This window comes from Sceloporus occidentalis, unplaced genomic scaffold, assembly GCF_023333645.1.
Source record: "Sceloporus occidentalis isolate IW3139 unplaced genomic scaffold, rSceOcc1.0.p SCAF_459, whole genome shotgun sequence".
In the NCBI taxonomy this organism is placed as follows: Eukaryota; Metazoa; Chordata; class Lepidosauria; order Squamata; family Phrynosomatidae; genus Sceloporus; species Sceloporus occidentalis.
This window is the reverse complement of record NW_028317439.1, coordinates 29041-43681: the sequence shown is the minus strand read 5'-3', so window position 1 is coordinate 43681 and position 14641 is coordinate 29041. Positions and strand designations below refer to the sequence as shown.

Genomic DNA, 14641 nt, shown 5'->3' with positions numbered 1-14641 from the left:
GTTATCTATAAATATACAAAAAAGAATAACATTTCTGGATCTTAATACAACCTTTAACAGATATAAATTGGTATTTTTTTGGAGTTTTTTTTATTTCAAGTTTGAAATCACTTCAAAACTATAATCACATTTTATGTCTATCAAATATATCTAAAGGGTGGTATTAAAATTGAAAAATGTTGAACTCTGCTCTTTAAACTTTTTAAAGTATCCATTTTTCTTTGTTATTTCTCATTTTTCTACTGCTTTGTTCAAATTTGATTAATTGATTTGATTTGTACCTGATGTAAAATTACAAAGAATCTGAGTAGCTGTGAGTTCACAGTAATCAGTTACTAAATATGAAACTATTATTGATTTAGTGATACTCTTTGGGGCTAACCGTCAAGGTTTTCGTCAATTTAGGATGTATAGGCGATCATTATAGTTTCTGAGAAACGTGCTCATGGAAAATGTCTTTCTTATTTTCAAATATAACTGCCTTCTAAATGGCAAGCAAAAAAATATATATATTACAGTCTGCTGGGTAAAGTAATAACAAAAGATTTTATGAAATGATAAAGTGTTAAAATTGTATTAACCCCTTTGTGACCAATGACATACCATGTATGTCATGAAAAGATGTATGTAGCGGACCAATGACAAATCTAGTACTTCATGGGTTAAAACAGTCCAACAGGGTCATCGCTGTAGTTGGGAGCCGTATGTCTAACCCATGTGTGTTAAAATTTCCCCCAACCTACCCGTTTCACCCATTATTTTGTCAAACAATATGTTCCTAAAACATTAATAATTGCAATATAAATGATCACTACTGCACAATTCAATTTTTTGTGGGCATCAGTCTAAAAACTGTACAATCTACCTTGTTATTGATGTAGATTCTGTCTTTTTTAGTAAGTCCAAAAGAGAATAAACTAAGTCCAAATGTATTATAACTCCTTAAAATATTGTACATATGTCAAAAGTCCCTTTATGTTTTTGATGTATGTTTTTAGCCACATTATCTGTTTATTCTGGTTATCTGCTCATTTACTTGGGTTATGATTGAATCCATGTCTGAAGCCTGGTGTTCCAAGATAAAGGAGAACATTGGGAGGACAAGAATTAGTGACACGTTGATCAGTGTAATGTGTTGCATTTTTACAAATGGAAGATGTTTTCATGATTACTTTCTACTTTCCTATTTTCACTATGAGATTTGAAGGCAACATCTAATCTGAAAACAGAAAAGTGCTGATTTTATCACAATTACCTAAAGCCTCCAGATGTTTTAGCTTTTTATAGTCAGGGTCCTCTTTAATGTAGGGCAAAAGGGACTGCTGACCAGGGTCCACCATACTTACATATGGGGCTCATAACTGCTATAACTTGGGCCCTATAAACAACAGACAGGTCTATTAAGCCGTCATTGGAGACCTCCCCGCTATTGATTCCTCCTCTGCGTTCTTTCACTGCCTGATGTTGGCCAGGGTATGATGTCATATCCTTGAGCCCGACATCAGAAGGTGTGCAAACTGAGGTCTATGCTGGTAACTTCAGATGTAAATCACCCTTTTCCTTTAAAGAAAAATAAAATGATGTACCTGCAGACCACACAAGAGGTTACACATGGCCTCTACAAAACACAATCCGATACATATTGTACCTTTGACCCTTTTCACCCTCTAGAAATCTGGATTTATCATACATCCTATTAAACATAATACGTAAATATGATTTGGTGTTAATGAACGTATAGAGCAGACAATAGGCTTTGCAACACAGGTCATTTGCTCATATCCAAAAGGATATGATGGGAACCAATTAGAGACTCATGTTTCTTCTTTTCCTTAATATAATAAATAAGGATCCTGTTGTTTGTGCTCATGGAAGCGATAGGAGAACATTTTCCACAGCCTTGGATTTCCAGTTACCCAAAACACAGACCAGAAGATGATAAATAAACTGAGGTTTATTTGGTGCTTTCCCAATCTGCAGCTTAGTAAATAAACAGGGCCGGCCCAAGACAAAATGCCGCCTGGGGCGAATTTTAAAATGCCGCCCCCCCTTATCTACCCTTCCTCTCCCTCCGTCCCTGCCGCCCCCCCTTATCTACCCTTCCTCTCCCTCCGTCCTTGCCGCCCCCCTTCTTGTACTTACCTTTCAGCAGTCCTGCGGCGAGTCTCCCTGTTCGGTCTCGGTGCCGGCTTGTAATCTGAACGCCGGAAATCTTCCGGCACTCAGCATTACAAGACGGCACCGAGACCGAACAGGGAGACCCGCCGCAGATGAGAGAGAGAGGGGCGCCGAGCGGGTACTGACAGCTTGGTAAACGAAAACCACTCGGCGCCCCTTTCTCTCTCTTTCGCTTTAAAAAAAAAAAAAAGCGGTTGCCCCACTCGGCTCCATTGTCGGGCCGGCCCTGTAAACAAACATGAATTATGAATCCGTCACACCAACACGTTCTATACAAAGCACTTTTATTAATTTCCCTTTTTATAAATGACGGTAGTCAAGTTTAATAAGTTATATCATTTTAATTGCAGAACTACACATGTACACAATGACACACTGAACCCTATTGGATAGTGGCGTATTTAGGCCTAGGGTGACCTGTCCCAGGCCTAGGGTGACAGGGGGCCTGATCACCCTGTAACAGCACCAGTCATTTGTCAAAAATTGTGGTCAGCGTGAAAGCAACAAGGAAATGAAACTGATTTCCGTGTTACGGTTATTTGCTCTGTGAATTCTAGGTAATCTGCTTCTTATTAACTCCTTTTTTCCGACCAGGCTCATTTTCTTCAAAGAGTAATTAATATTAAACGGTTAATATCGCACATATTATTCATGACTGTAAAACTGTGTTTGCTAAATGCTTGTAATGATGCTGATATGTTTTCAGGAAGGATATTATTATTATTATTATCATTATTATTATCATTATTATTTAACAAAACCAGAAAACAACAAGCCCATAATTATATACCAGTCTTGTCTGTCAAGTAAAAAGGTGCATATGACATATTTTACACGCTTTGGTCGGATGAATGTTGAAGAGCCTCCAAGAATCATGTTATGTTTTCAGGTATTGTGTATCGGGGGCACATTACGACTTTAAATAATGTCCTTCATCTGTTATGATGACCATGATGTGACCAGAACGAGCAAAGGTCATCAACTTAGTGCGGCCATGTTGAAAATCACTCAGGCATGGTCCATCAGTTGTGGAAACATGACTATTTCTTTAAGTAGACATGATAAATACGATTAAATCTTTTATCATTTTGATGAGGAACACACCACTTTGGTAAATACAGATATTTATGTAGGTTTCTATACCGTGTACAATTAGTAGAGGTTTTCCTAAAGTAATGGTACCAGGTCAACCGATTTTGGGCCATTACTCAACAGTGTCTTAGAGCATCTGTCACAAATGGTGGGAATAGGAATCTGGAAACTATAAGTAGCAAATGCGAAAAAATGAACATGTGATCGGTGCTATGGCTTCCCAAAGATTGTCTGTTAGTGCCGTGGTGTGCCATTAAAACACCTGTTGCTAATAGGTCATGCTCCTTTGTGGAGCACACCAAGTGCAGGTTCTTGGGTATTTAACGAGGGCTATCAACGGCCAATGCAAAGTTAGACAAAAACGTATAAAAAAATAACAATTTGAGCTGGCACATTGGCATGGAAGCTCAACTTTATATGTGTATTCACTGTAATGTACGTTATACTCCATGAAGAAGAAGATGGAATAAACACTCAAGACCTTGTGAGTGATCATCGAGAAGTTGGTAACATCTGTTTTTCAGGCAAATCTAATCACTGAGTCCTTAAGAGAAGCTTAGAGTGAATGGAACTTTTCTCTTATCTGCCATAAAGCAGATATTTCTGACAAATTCTATAAAGTGAACCTCATGGAACATTTCATTCCTGGATATTCCTCCATGGACTGTGGCGACGCGTCATGTGGCATCGTTGGCCTGACATGGAACCAAATATCATCGTGGCAGGCACGTTGCAACAGCTTCTGATATTCTGGGCACGGTCACATAGTTCACGGGACAGTGAAGGAAAGGACAAATTTGTTCATGATCTTTCAGGATTTGACTCAAATGTTTTAATTCATCAGTGAGCTTCCCAATCTCCTTTTTCAGTGATACATTCTCCTGTTCAAGACATTCATATTCCTGCCAAAAAAAAACACAATTTAGAATGTTTCTAACAGTATTTAATCATTTACACGATTCCTTAATCTTTTGAGCATCAGACAATTGTTACTCATAGTAAGTAAAATTCTGTTGGAAAATAAGTAGCCAGGAACCATTTGCCCAAACCTGGCAAACTTTAGTCTTTTTTTTTTTTTTTTTGGACTAAAACTCTGTTTGGCTAAACCCTAGCTGATGGTAAAAATGGAATAGTAAGAAGCTGAATTTGCCAGCTCGGGTTGGAGTCTCTTGTTTATAGTGATTCATTGTTTCTACGAAGTCTTTTAGTTTCGCTTTCACCAGAATTTCTCACGCAGGGACACAGGACAAGCTGTCGTTGTAGTCATTGTGGTTTGATTTGTGGAAGAGATATCTGACGTTCCTACACACACGGCTCCTACAAAACAAGAACCTTCTCACGTCTCGTTAAAGTAAATGTGTGTTTTCAGGTTAAATGAAAAAAGGAATGGGAGAAAATAATTGCAGAAGCGTCTTAGACTAAGGTTTTAGTTTACAGAAGCAAAGCGAATATTGCGTCGTGAAATTGGTTCAATAAATCTGGATCATAAAAAAAGGTGCAATGCCTGCAATGGTCTTAGCACAAATAATTACACATATTGAAAGACATACAATAAAACATGAGATAAGACTTGAGACGCTCCTGAGCGAGGACGCACCGTAGGACAGGCGATGAAGCGGCCGTCTGTTGAGTTGTTTACCGTATACTGTATATGCCTTGTTCATTAGCGCTACAATAATGACAGCGATCTCACAAGAACACTCGTCTTTTCTTCCTCCGTACCAGTATGCCTTAACCTGTCCGGATTATTGTTCATTTTATAGATTAAGTTATAGGTACCGGTAATTTTTACAGTCACCCTACTGTAACAGCGCTATTTGTGCTTTATAAATAAATGAAAGTTCTTCCTTTAAACATATTAATAGGCACAATAGATAATTGTATAGGTTTCTATATTAAATATTTAACAGAGTAAAGGACTGTTGAATGATACAGGAGAATCAGGCCTCGATTGGGCATCTGGCACACTGGGTGAATGCCTGGTGGGCCGATGGCCAACAGTGCCCCATACTCATACCTGGGAACTTCTCGGCTCCGGCTACCCGGAGCCTTCCCTTGCGGGACGCGGCCAGGACTACACACTGACATCGTTTGGCAGCCCCGTTGACATCGGGGGAGTTCCCTCTGATGGCAGCAGGAAACTCCCCCACGTGTCAAGACCCCGCTCCCGCAACCCGGAGAATTCGGGTCTTGACCCGGAGAACCGGAGGAGTAGCGCTCACCCGGCAATCTCCGGGTTAAACCCAGAGCGTTCCCAGGTATGCCCATAGTTACCTGATCTGCCGCTCTAGCAGCAGGTCAGGCACTGCAGTGTGTGGCTGAACATCCAAATCTGCACGTGATTATGCAATTTTGCAATTACAGTGTGGTGAATAATTCGGGAGAGGAATGTTGTGTCCAAACCTTTCAACCAACACGACCCGATACCTTCAATAAACACGAGGCTTTAGTAATACGTTTTGGCCAAAGCACATAAGTCCACAGCCTTGTCAATGCACCTCATGAGAAATGAGTCCAAACCGCAATACATTGTCACTAAACCAAGACGAGATGGTTGGGTTTCCAAACCAAGCTTTAGATTTCTCACCCGTTTAACCTTTAAACCAAAAAGAAGGAGAAGGACTTTGTTCTCCTCCAACTTATTTTGGCTGATTTTCATGCCTTGCTGCTGGCCAGAAAATTGGCACAATGTATCCCAGCAGAACGATAGAGTTGACCATCACATGTTTCAGGAATGTCAACCTTGGCAGTAGCAGGGCTTCATTTAGGTGGAATTCCAGACATAGAAGTTGGACAATATTATGAATCCCTACTTTACAGACACAAATATGGAAGTATGGAAATATGACCAGGACAGCCACCCAGACTGGACCAATATCTGGCACATCCAGAAGTCAAGACAAGAGCTCCTGTAAGGCACCATATACTGGTGGGAATGCCCTGAGGAGTGCGTGGATCATAATTTGGAAATGCTAATCACATCTTACAAGAGGGCAGATACCTTTCTGTCTCTCAACTGAAGCTCAAGTGATACCCGAGCAGGGAAAAGTGAGCATTAATCACATCAGAGTAACGGTGAAGAGCCAGAGCCCAGCTTGGTTAAATAAGGTGAACCTAGTCTTGGTTCGACCTTCAGGTTTGGAACGTTGAGCTTTACCTCGTGCAATTTGTCTGCTTTCTGAGTTTGTTTCCTGCGACTTCTCTGGGCTGCTACCCTATTCTTTTCTCTCCGTCGTACCTTCCTGTCACTTATATCTGAACCCTGAAAAAGAGAACATATGTACTTACAAACAATAAGTGAGCTTAGAAAATGCAAGACCCCATTTGGACTTGCTGGATAGAAAAAAAGAATGCTTTCTGTTTTCTGGACTTTTTTTGAGAAAAAATATCTCAAGTGCAACCAACAATTTAAATATATTTCATATGCAACTGGTGTCATTGCAACGCTATGAGTGCCAGGAGTTTGAGTTTTTGGCTTGGTTCCGGTCCAGTCTTTCCTCTTTTATGAGCGGCAGCAGATATTGGGTTTCAGACTCACTCAAGCCAACGCTGGCTCTTACTACTCTTGGAATTTTTAGTGATGGGTTGTTCTGGTTTACATCAACACCTTTCAACAGAGCATTTCCCCCCTAGGAAAGGTGCTCTTGGAACCCCCGAGGAAAAGGTATTTTCAATGATGGCTTGTTCTGGTTCACACCTACACTTTTTACAAGCATGCGCAGATCCACATAAACAAAGAAGGGGCTCACAACGCAATTATTTTTACAAACCCAAAGCGTTGATCATGTCTGTTCCTTTCTTTTCCTTTCTCATGGGGCTGCCCCGGCCAGCTTTCAGACCGATCTTATCAATCCCAACTTTGCCCTTACGACAGATATGAAGGGGCAATAAACATGTGTCTGATAAAAGGTTCATTAATTAGGGGTGTGTTGTTTTTCATGGTTGTTTTCCAGATACACATTCTCTGAAACATTTCTTATCGGTCCATCCAGCGCAAGTCTCCTTAAATCCCCCCTCCCCCAAAAATAAAAAACTGTGTTAAAAAAATAAGTTATTAGCCTCCTTGTGTGGATTTTTTATGGACTAGTATTAACATATAAGCCGGCTAGACACATGCGTGGGGATTTAACGGACATAGATTTTTTATTGTAAATAAAGTCTTTTTATGTGCATTCTTTGTCGGTGAGGCTGCATGGGACATCGAGTGTCCCCTTAAGAGTTAACAAGAGTATTTCTCGGGAAACTCACAATTGTGCTCATTTAAAAAGGTTCCGCAAAACCGACGTGTCAAAGGATATGACATTTTTCTGTGTGGTTTGTGTGGATACAAAAGTAGAAAGGTAAAAGCTGAACATACAACATCGTACAACGACACTTATTTCAGCTGCAGACCTGCGGTGAAAAGGACAGTTTATTGTCTCTGACAGCCTTACCAAAAAATAATTATATGAAAGTACTTTATGAGTACTTATATGCGTTCTTTAAGGATAAAAAATAAAACATAATTACGCATTTACCTCCTCCGTTGGATGCCGATTCTCAACACTGATTGGGTGCTTGAAGCACCCAATCAGTGTTTTATCGTACGTAATAACTGTTGATCTAGCATTTCCAAGCACCTAGTCCAGTACAATGTATACGGAATAGCACCACTGTTATTTTTTGAGCGTATGGAGCACATTGGTATCACTTCCCACCAAACTGGTGATCACGCTGTCACTTTACGGCCAGTGGCCGTCTGATGACATGGAGGCCGCCGACGGATGGATCTGCTGCCCGCTACAATGTAATATGCGGCTGGACATATCCAGCTGGAGTGGCAGATAAGGTGAGTGTAGGGCGTGGATGGCAACTAGCCATTTGGCCTGCTTCCCACAGTCACAATGTCCCAACGGGGCAAATTTAGAGTGCAGTTACTTTGCTGAATTTAACACTTTTATAACCAAATGCAGCATGAGAAACATTCCTGGTACTAATGAATGCCGGAACCGTTATTTAATCGAACAGTTAATTGTTTCTGGTGCTCACTGGCAGAGAGTGGAGAAGCTACAGAAATCATTATTAGAATGTTAGAATGCTTATTTTTGGTTTCTATTTCTTTTATCGTTTTCTTACTCATTTCAGGCGGTAGCGTCTTCTGTCTCACGGCCGGATCTAGGAGAAAAGATGTGACTGCAACCATCGTCTCCTCTTAAATACAAGCCGGCTCATGGGGTGGTCTCTAAAGCAAGCACCCTAATAGCCTAACCATCGGTTTAACGTCCCCACTAAAGAAGAACGCCTGTTAAAGTGACCCTAACGCTCTGTGAATACTTTAATATGTATTACTTCAACAGAAAAAAGGATCTGCCTGAGATGGAAGCTGCAGCTCCTTCCTCCTCCGTCAAATGATTCTTTTCACTGATCAATGGGAGTGCTTTCTTCACAGCTGCAATCCCCCCATGCACTTGTTAGGGGGCACCATGAAAATTTAAAGGGACCATACAGCTATCATATGCATTAAAGTGCATAAAAAGTGCTCGAGTCTCCCTTTAGGGAGAGTGGGACAAAGTCGGCCCAAAGGAACAGCCAAATGAAAAAAGAAGATGCAGATTTTTACATGATTCAACATTACTAGGGAGGCCGGATTTAGTTATAAAGTGTTAAATTCAGCAGAGTAAGTGAAAAAATGCCTTTCATAAACCTCTACCCGGATTACAATAATAAAGTTACACAAACAGAACCGGCCTAAAAAACATTTCAGGTGTTACCAACCCCATCTGTTTAAATCACCGAAATCCTGAGTGGTCCATCTACCAGTTCTGAGTTCCAAAAACCCCAAATAAAAGGATTTATTTATTAATTAGGCAAAGCGTTGAGCCGCTCCTAGTGATTCGATCAATTAGATTGTCAGCTTTGTGTGGCAAATACTTACACGCATCAAAAGTCCAATCCCCAGATACCATCCCTTTGCAGTGTAATATAGGGTCACCGTACCTGAGACAGGGCATCCGCCTCTGATCCAGAGGTGTTGTGCGCACTCCGGTGTAAGGCGCTGCTGGTGGAAGGCGACCTCCCTGACATCCCGTCTGCTTGTGGACCTCAGCAGGAGAACAAATACATGGCTTGGAAGGAGTCAGCGGTGGCACGGATGTTAAAGGCGTCTTCAGGGAGGGTCAGAAGAAACCGTTCTACTCGGCACACATCACAGTGTTCATTCTAGTCCAGGTTTTAAAAGTCAAGTCACCTGGTCCAAACGGCAGACAATGAGCAGAACAGTACTAAACCCGGTCCCCGGTTTGGTGGGATCAGTTAGTGTGTTACCCTAGTTTGAAGCTGTAGTAGATTGTAGGAGAGATGCTTGTCCTCAGGTCTGAACCACCAGGTTGCAGACAGGGTTCAGGTGATACAAAGTATCAGAGGTTCTCCTGAAGACCTTGCTTTATCTCTGCGGTTGCTTCTTCTTCTTCTTGGAATGGTCCATGCATTTCATTTCAAGTAAGTCACGTGGAAGCGCTGAGTCTAACTTAGGAGGAAACTTGCAAGAAAAAAAAAAAAGAAAACCACAGCTCGAAATTTCTGGTGACGAGGGAACTGAGAGTTCGGTACATTGCCGATAATTAGCACTGGGGAGGGATATTCGTTTTACCCGTTAGCATGAGATGGGTCATTTTTATGAATCACATTGTTTAACTGTTCCATGACCAAATTCATGAGCTTTTTTGTCACTTTTACCATATTGTTGTATTGTTGTGTACAAACTATATATATATATTTACATACAGTATATATACCGGTATATATATATATATATATATATAGACAAATATGGATTTCATTTGAATCAGTGATACACATAGCACAATATTGGTTAAAATGTTTAATATTTGAAAAAATATTTTTCCTTATTTTGCTTAGGATTTCTTAAGAAAATTGCTAATTTATATTCAGCAACATATCCCTAGTAAAAGACAAATGTATATATATTTTTTGCATATTTTGCCAATGGCAATTATGTTTTTTTTATTTTGAGATTTCTACTGTGATGAGTTTAAAATGACCTTTGTATTCCATTATAAATTATTTGACTTGGAAGCAAAGCTATGGAAAACTTATTTCCAGATTATGCTGTGATCATGTGTGATCATCTTCATAGGAGGGTCATCGGAGACCCCAAACAGACCATACACAATGGAACCAGAAGGACACCGGTATTGAAAAGATGTTTGCTCTAAGTGCCACTATACCATTTTTGTTAGCATGGAGCGGGCCAGTGATTTTATGTTTTTTAATCTGGGGGTCTTAACGTTAGGTTTGTAGCATAACTGGCAAGTGGTCCAGTGTGCTTAGAATTAGGTAAATACCGCACTCAATTGGCAGCTCGGAATAGGTGAAACAACTTCAAACTAGGTGTTTTCCAAATCAGAACGAGTAAATTAATATAGTTTGGGGGAATTTTCTTTACCGAGTTAAGTTGGGTACCGAATATTACAAAAGAAATTGTGAAAATGTGTTTTTTTTTCCCTTTATGAATATTTCTATTATAAAATCATATCATAAAGAGGTTCCATTTATAAAAAACAATACATGTTGTGGGTACACAGATTACGAATATAATTTACATGTTAACCTGGCTGTATTGGCCACAGTTGGTTGGAGGAGAAGCCCGCTCCACACCATCACAGGTTCCAAGAAGTAAGGGCATTCAAAAAAGTGAGCCTGTGCTTAACATGCCCGGACAGGCCACCTGGCACATGGGGCAAATCCCCGTTGGGCACCTGGCCGGCAGTGACAAACACTCATAACTCATAATGCTGCTCACTGCGCTGTTGTAAGCATAAAAACGTTGCATGCGGCCACGAATATCAAGCCAACGGCCGCAATAATATTATCAGACTGACTGGCCTTAAAGGGACTCCCTGTTGCCACCAGTCCAGCTCTGGTGCTTAATATTATATTGGTGCAGAACCTATGCATTCCTTATTTATTGTCTACTCCATATGTGCCAATAAAGTTACATTTATTCAAAGCGGCAGGGTCCATCAGGCTTCTCGCTGCTCTGCTCATAGAATGGATGACCTCCCTAAGTTTCTTCATTAGTATACCTGGGATCTTTATGGCTCCGGCTACCCAGAGCCTCCACTTGCGGGATGCGGGCAGGAAGTCCCGCTGATGTCAGTGGCGTTCCCGCTGATGTCAGAAGTGTTCCCACTGACATCGTGGGAGACCCCGCTGTTTAAGGGGGAAATGGAGTGTAGGACGTGTCAGAACACCTCTACAGCGACCCGGGGTTTTCTGGTGGTGAAACCCGGAGAGACATCATTACCGTTGATGACTTCTCTTCCAAATATGTTACAATCGTGCTTAACCTCTTTCAAGCTTGAGTAAACATTTACTCAATAATCTGAAAGTGCATTTATTTTGGTTTTTTTCCAACCATTTATTTCTCTGATTCCTGTTTTATTGCTAACACCATTCTGTCCTAAGCATTCCAGTACCATTTATTTTTTCATTTTAAATAAACATATTATATAAACAAACACACTATTTCAGTACATTTCTTTCCCTGGCTATGCAAAATTATTGAAACAACTTGTGATTTGTATTCAGCAACATCCCCCGAATACAGCAAACCCCCACATGGCTCAGCCATGTTTCTCAGACATTGTGGGGTCAAAACTGGAACATGTGCGTCTGTGTTTTCAAACTTTACTGCTTTACTGGGACCATGTCTCATGTCATGCGAGAGATGGTAAAGGTCCCATATTTCAACTTAACCCCATAAAACTATCATCTCCCACTTCTCCTGAGCATGTAGACTGGATGGCACATTACAGGGTCACAGAAGACTCCCAAATCATAATGTCAGGCACATCTTGGGATAATAAGAAATAAAGCACAAGTAAACAATCTCCCACCTCTCCCGAGCAGGCAGGACCGGGGTTTGGGGGCAGTTTATTACTTGTTTTTGGTCTCTCTTCCTATCCTGGGTTTAAGGCTAACTTTTCAAATGTTTTAAGTGTCTCAGAACCAACTAGCACTCAAATAATTAGCCTAACAGCTTATTCCTAGGTTAGCGGTTTGCAGATAGCGTAAGGCACCGGGGGCTCCATAGGAGCAAGACATTGACTGTGATTTAATTCTCACAAGCTTAGATGTAACCCCTAAAATGCAGCAATCACAGCATTAAAGGGGTAAACAATGGACACTCGCCCTCATGGAGCGATCCGGCAGCAGGGAAGGAAATTTATTGGGACAAAATAATACACAAAGAAACACATGACAAAGGGACCGGGATCCAAAAGGATGCTGGCTCTTAAGATCCAACCCTGAGAAAAACAGGTAGAACTACGGAAGGTGATCCTAGACTGTTCATGTATGTGTATGGATAAAAGAGACACAAGACACAAATGAACAATTATTACTTTTAATATAAAATAAACATAAAAACATACAATTTACAGAATATGGGTTGTGCAGTTTTATTCCAATGATTTATAGTTCTGCATATTTTCAGGATCTCCCACATGAGCAATTTTAAACAATTTTACTATGAAATAAAGTTGCCCGTTGTAAAGATACAAAATAGCAATGAACTTAAATCCACCTGGTTTGCTAAGGGAAGAAGTTTAACATGTCGCAAGTAAAACATAAGAGAAAGACAACTATAATAAAATGTAAAAAATTTAAAATCCAAGCTGGTAACAAATTATGTGACAGTCATTACGGCATAAAACCCACATACATGTAGAGTTAACATTATGAAAGAGACTAGATTGAAGAATGTGAATTTTGGGATGTTTAAGATGTTATAAAAACAACGGCACGCTCGCTTTTGGTGAGGAGATAATGTACCCAACATGCTATATAAGCAATTTTGCGAGCATGACAAATCTGAAGCGTGTATACATTTTTATGGCTGCTCATGTCACGTTTTGTTACATAGATAACGTGGGAATCGGTAAAACAGGTTACCTGGGCATTCTCTATAGTGAATTATTTTATTATCCATATCTAAAAACTGGCACCTCATGTGTTAATAGAACAATTTCATGTTAATGTTTTATTTAGGCGACATGTTATTCAACCCGTTGTGGTGTGGTTTAATACCCTGCCATGTAGTCTGTTAGTTTTGATTCCAACAATGTATAGGGCGGTCTTAAATTATATATTATATATATATAAAAAAAATAAAGGGTGGGTGCTTGGTTGTAATCCAGTGACCCCTGGCTTTTTAAAAGTACATAGCAGAAATTAAATCGGACAATAATAAAATAAAATATTAAAATGTAACATTATACACGAGCTTGTGGTTACAGCTATGTTAACTCTGTAAACAAAGATGGAAAAGTATACAGATCCTCTCTTATATGGTATTGTTTGCAATTCTTTAAGCACATAAGATTGTGTGGAGAGAGAAAAAAAAAAAAAATCAGGTGTAGAGGTACATGCAAAGTTTTACATCAACTCTATATGCAGCTTTTGTGCAAACCGTACATAGACAGCATGTAAAAATAACGATCAACCTCCCTCCTGACTATTCTGAAGCCTTTAAGCTGGTTGAAAAATCGATTACATGGAGAAATGCCCTGTAGGCATGAGTGCAAATATTTGGGTATAAAATACCAGACATTTAAGGCAAATCTCAGCTTGACTCATTTTCCCCCCTCATGCACTTAAGTTGCATGCTTTATTTTTTTAATATGTTTGTTTTATACGGGATGTAGAAAGCTTGAATATGCTGTAATAATGAAACAGTTTTTGAAAGTTTAAACTTGTTTTAAATGCTGGACAATCTGATTCCCCAATGGTTTTAACAAACAGCCATGATACAGGTCTTCCTACAAGACGGCGGAAATTTTTATATACTGTGTATTTCAAATATTTACATACAAGAGACGCTAATAAATAATGCAAATTACAGATTCGGAACATAAACACAAATTCGAGAATTAGGTTATTTACAACACAAGAAAAGCCATTTACAAAGATCAGCTAAAAACAATGGTTTTACAGATTTTACATTGTGGCCGGACAAATCCAAGCTGCCAGTCACTAGAGCCCACTTTGACGACAATGTAACATTAAAATCTACAGATGTACCCTTTCCAACAAAAGGCCAAATGACTTGGTTGGTCTTCGAGTTCACTAGGCTGTAAAAATATTCAACCTCCTTAAGTGTTGCCATATTTGTTCAGCGCTCAATGGACATTCTCTGTAGTGAATTATTGCACAAATAGATCAACTTGAAGTTTTACAAGATATAGTTCTGGCTAACATGGTCTCTGAACTGCCTACTGTAAGTAAAATATACAAGCGGGATACAATATACAGGGGGGGGCTTGGAGGTAAGCAAACTATGTATAACGGTCCTGACCCAAAAATATGGCAG

General features: G+C 39.9%; 1 protein-coding gene across 1 annotated transcript; it reads right to left on the bottom strand.

The window, feature by feature from the left end:
* Positions 1-3983: 3983 nt before the first annotated feature.
* On the bottom strand, positions 3984-9333 carry LOC149271818 (basic leucine zipper transcriptional factor ATF-like 3). The gene is made up of 3 exons (XM_089507116.1): positions 9247-9333; positions 6428-6532; positions 3984-4172 (listed from the first exon to the last, which is right to left on the bottom strand). Exons 1-3 carry the CDS (start codon positions 9331-9333, stop codon positions 3984-3986), a joined length of 381 nt encoding a protein of 126 aa, XP_089363242.1.
* Between the last annotated feature and the right edge of the window lie 5308 nt (positions 9334-14641).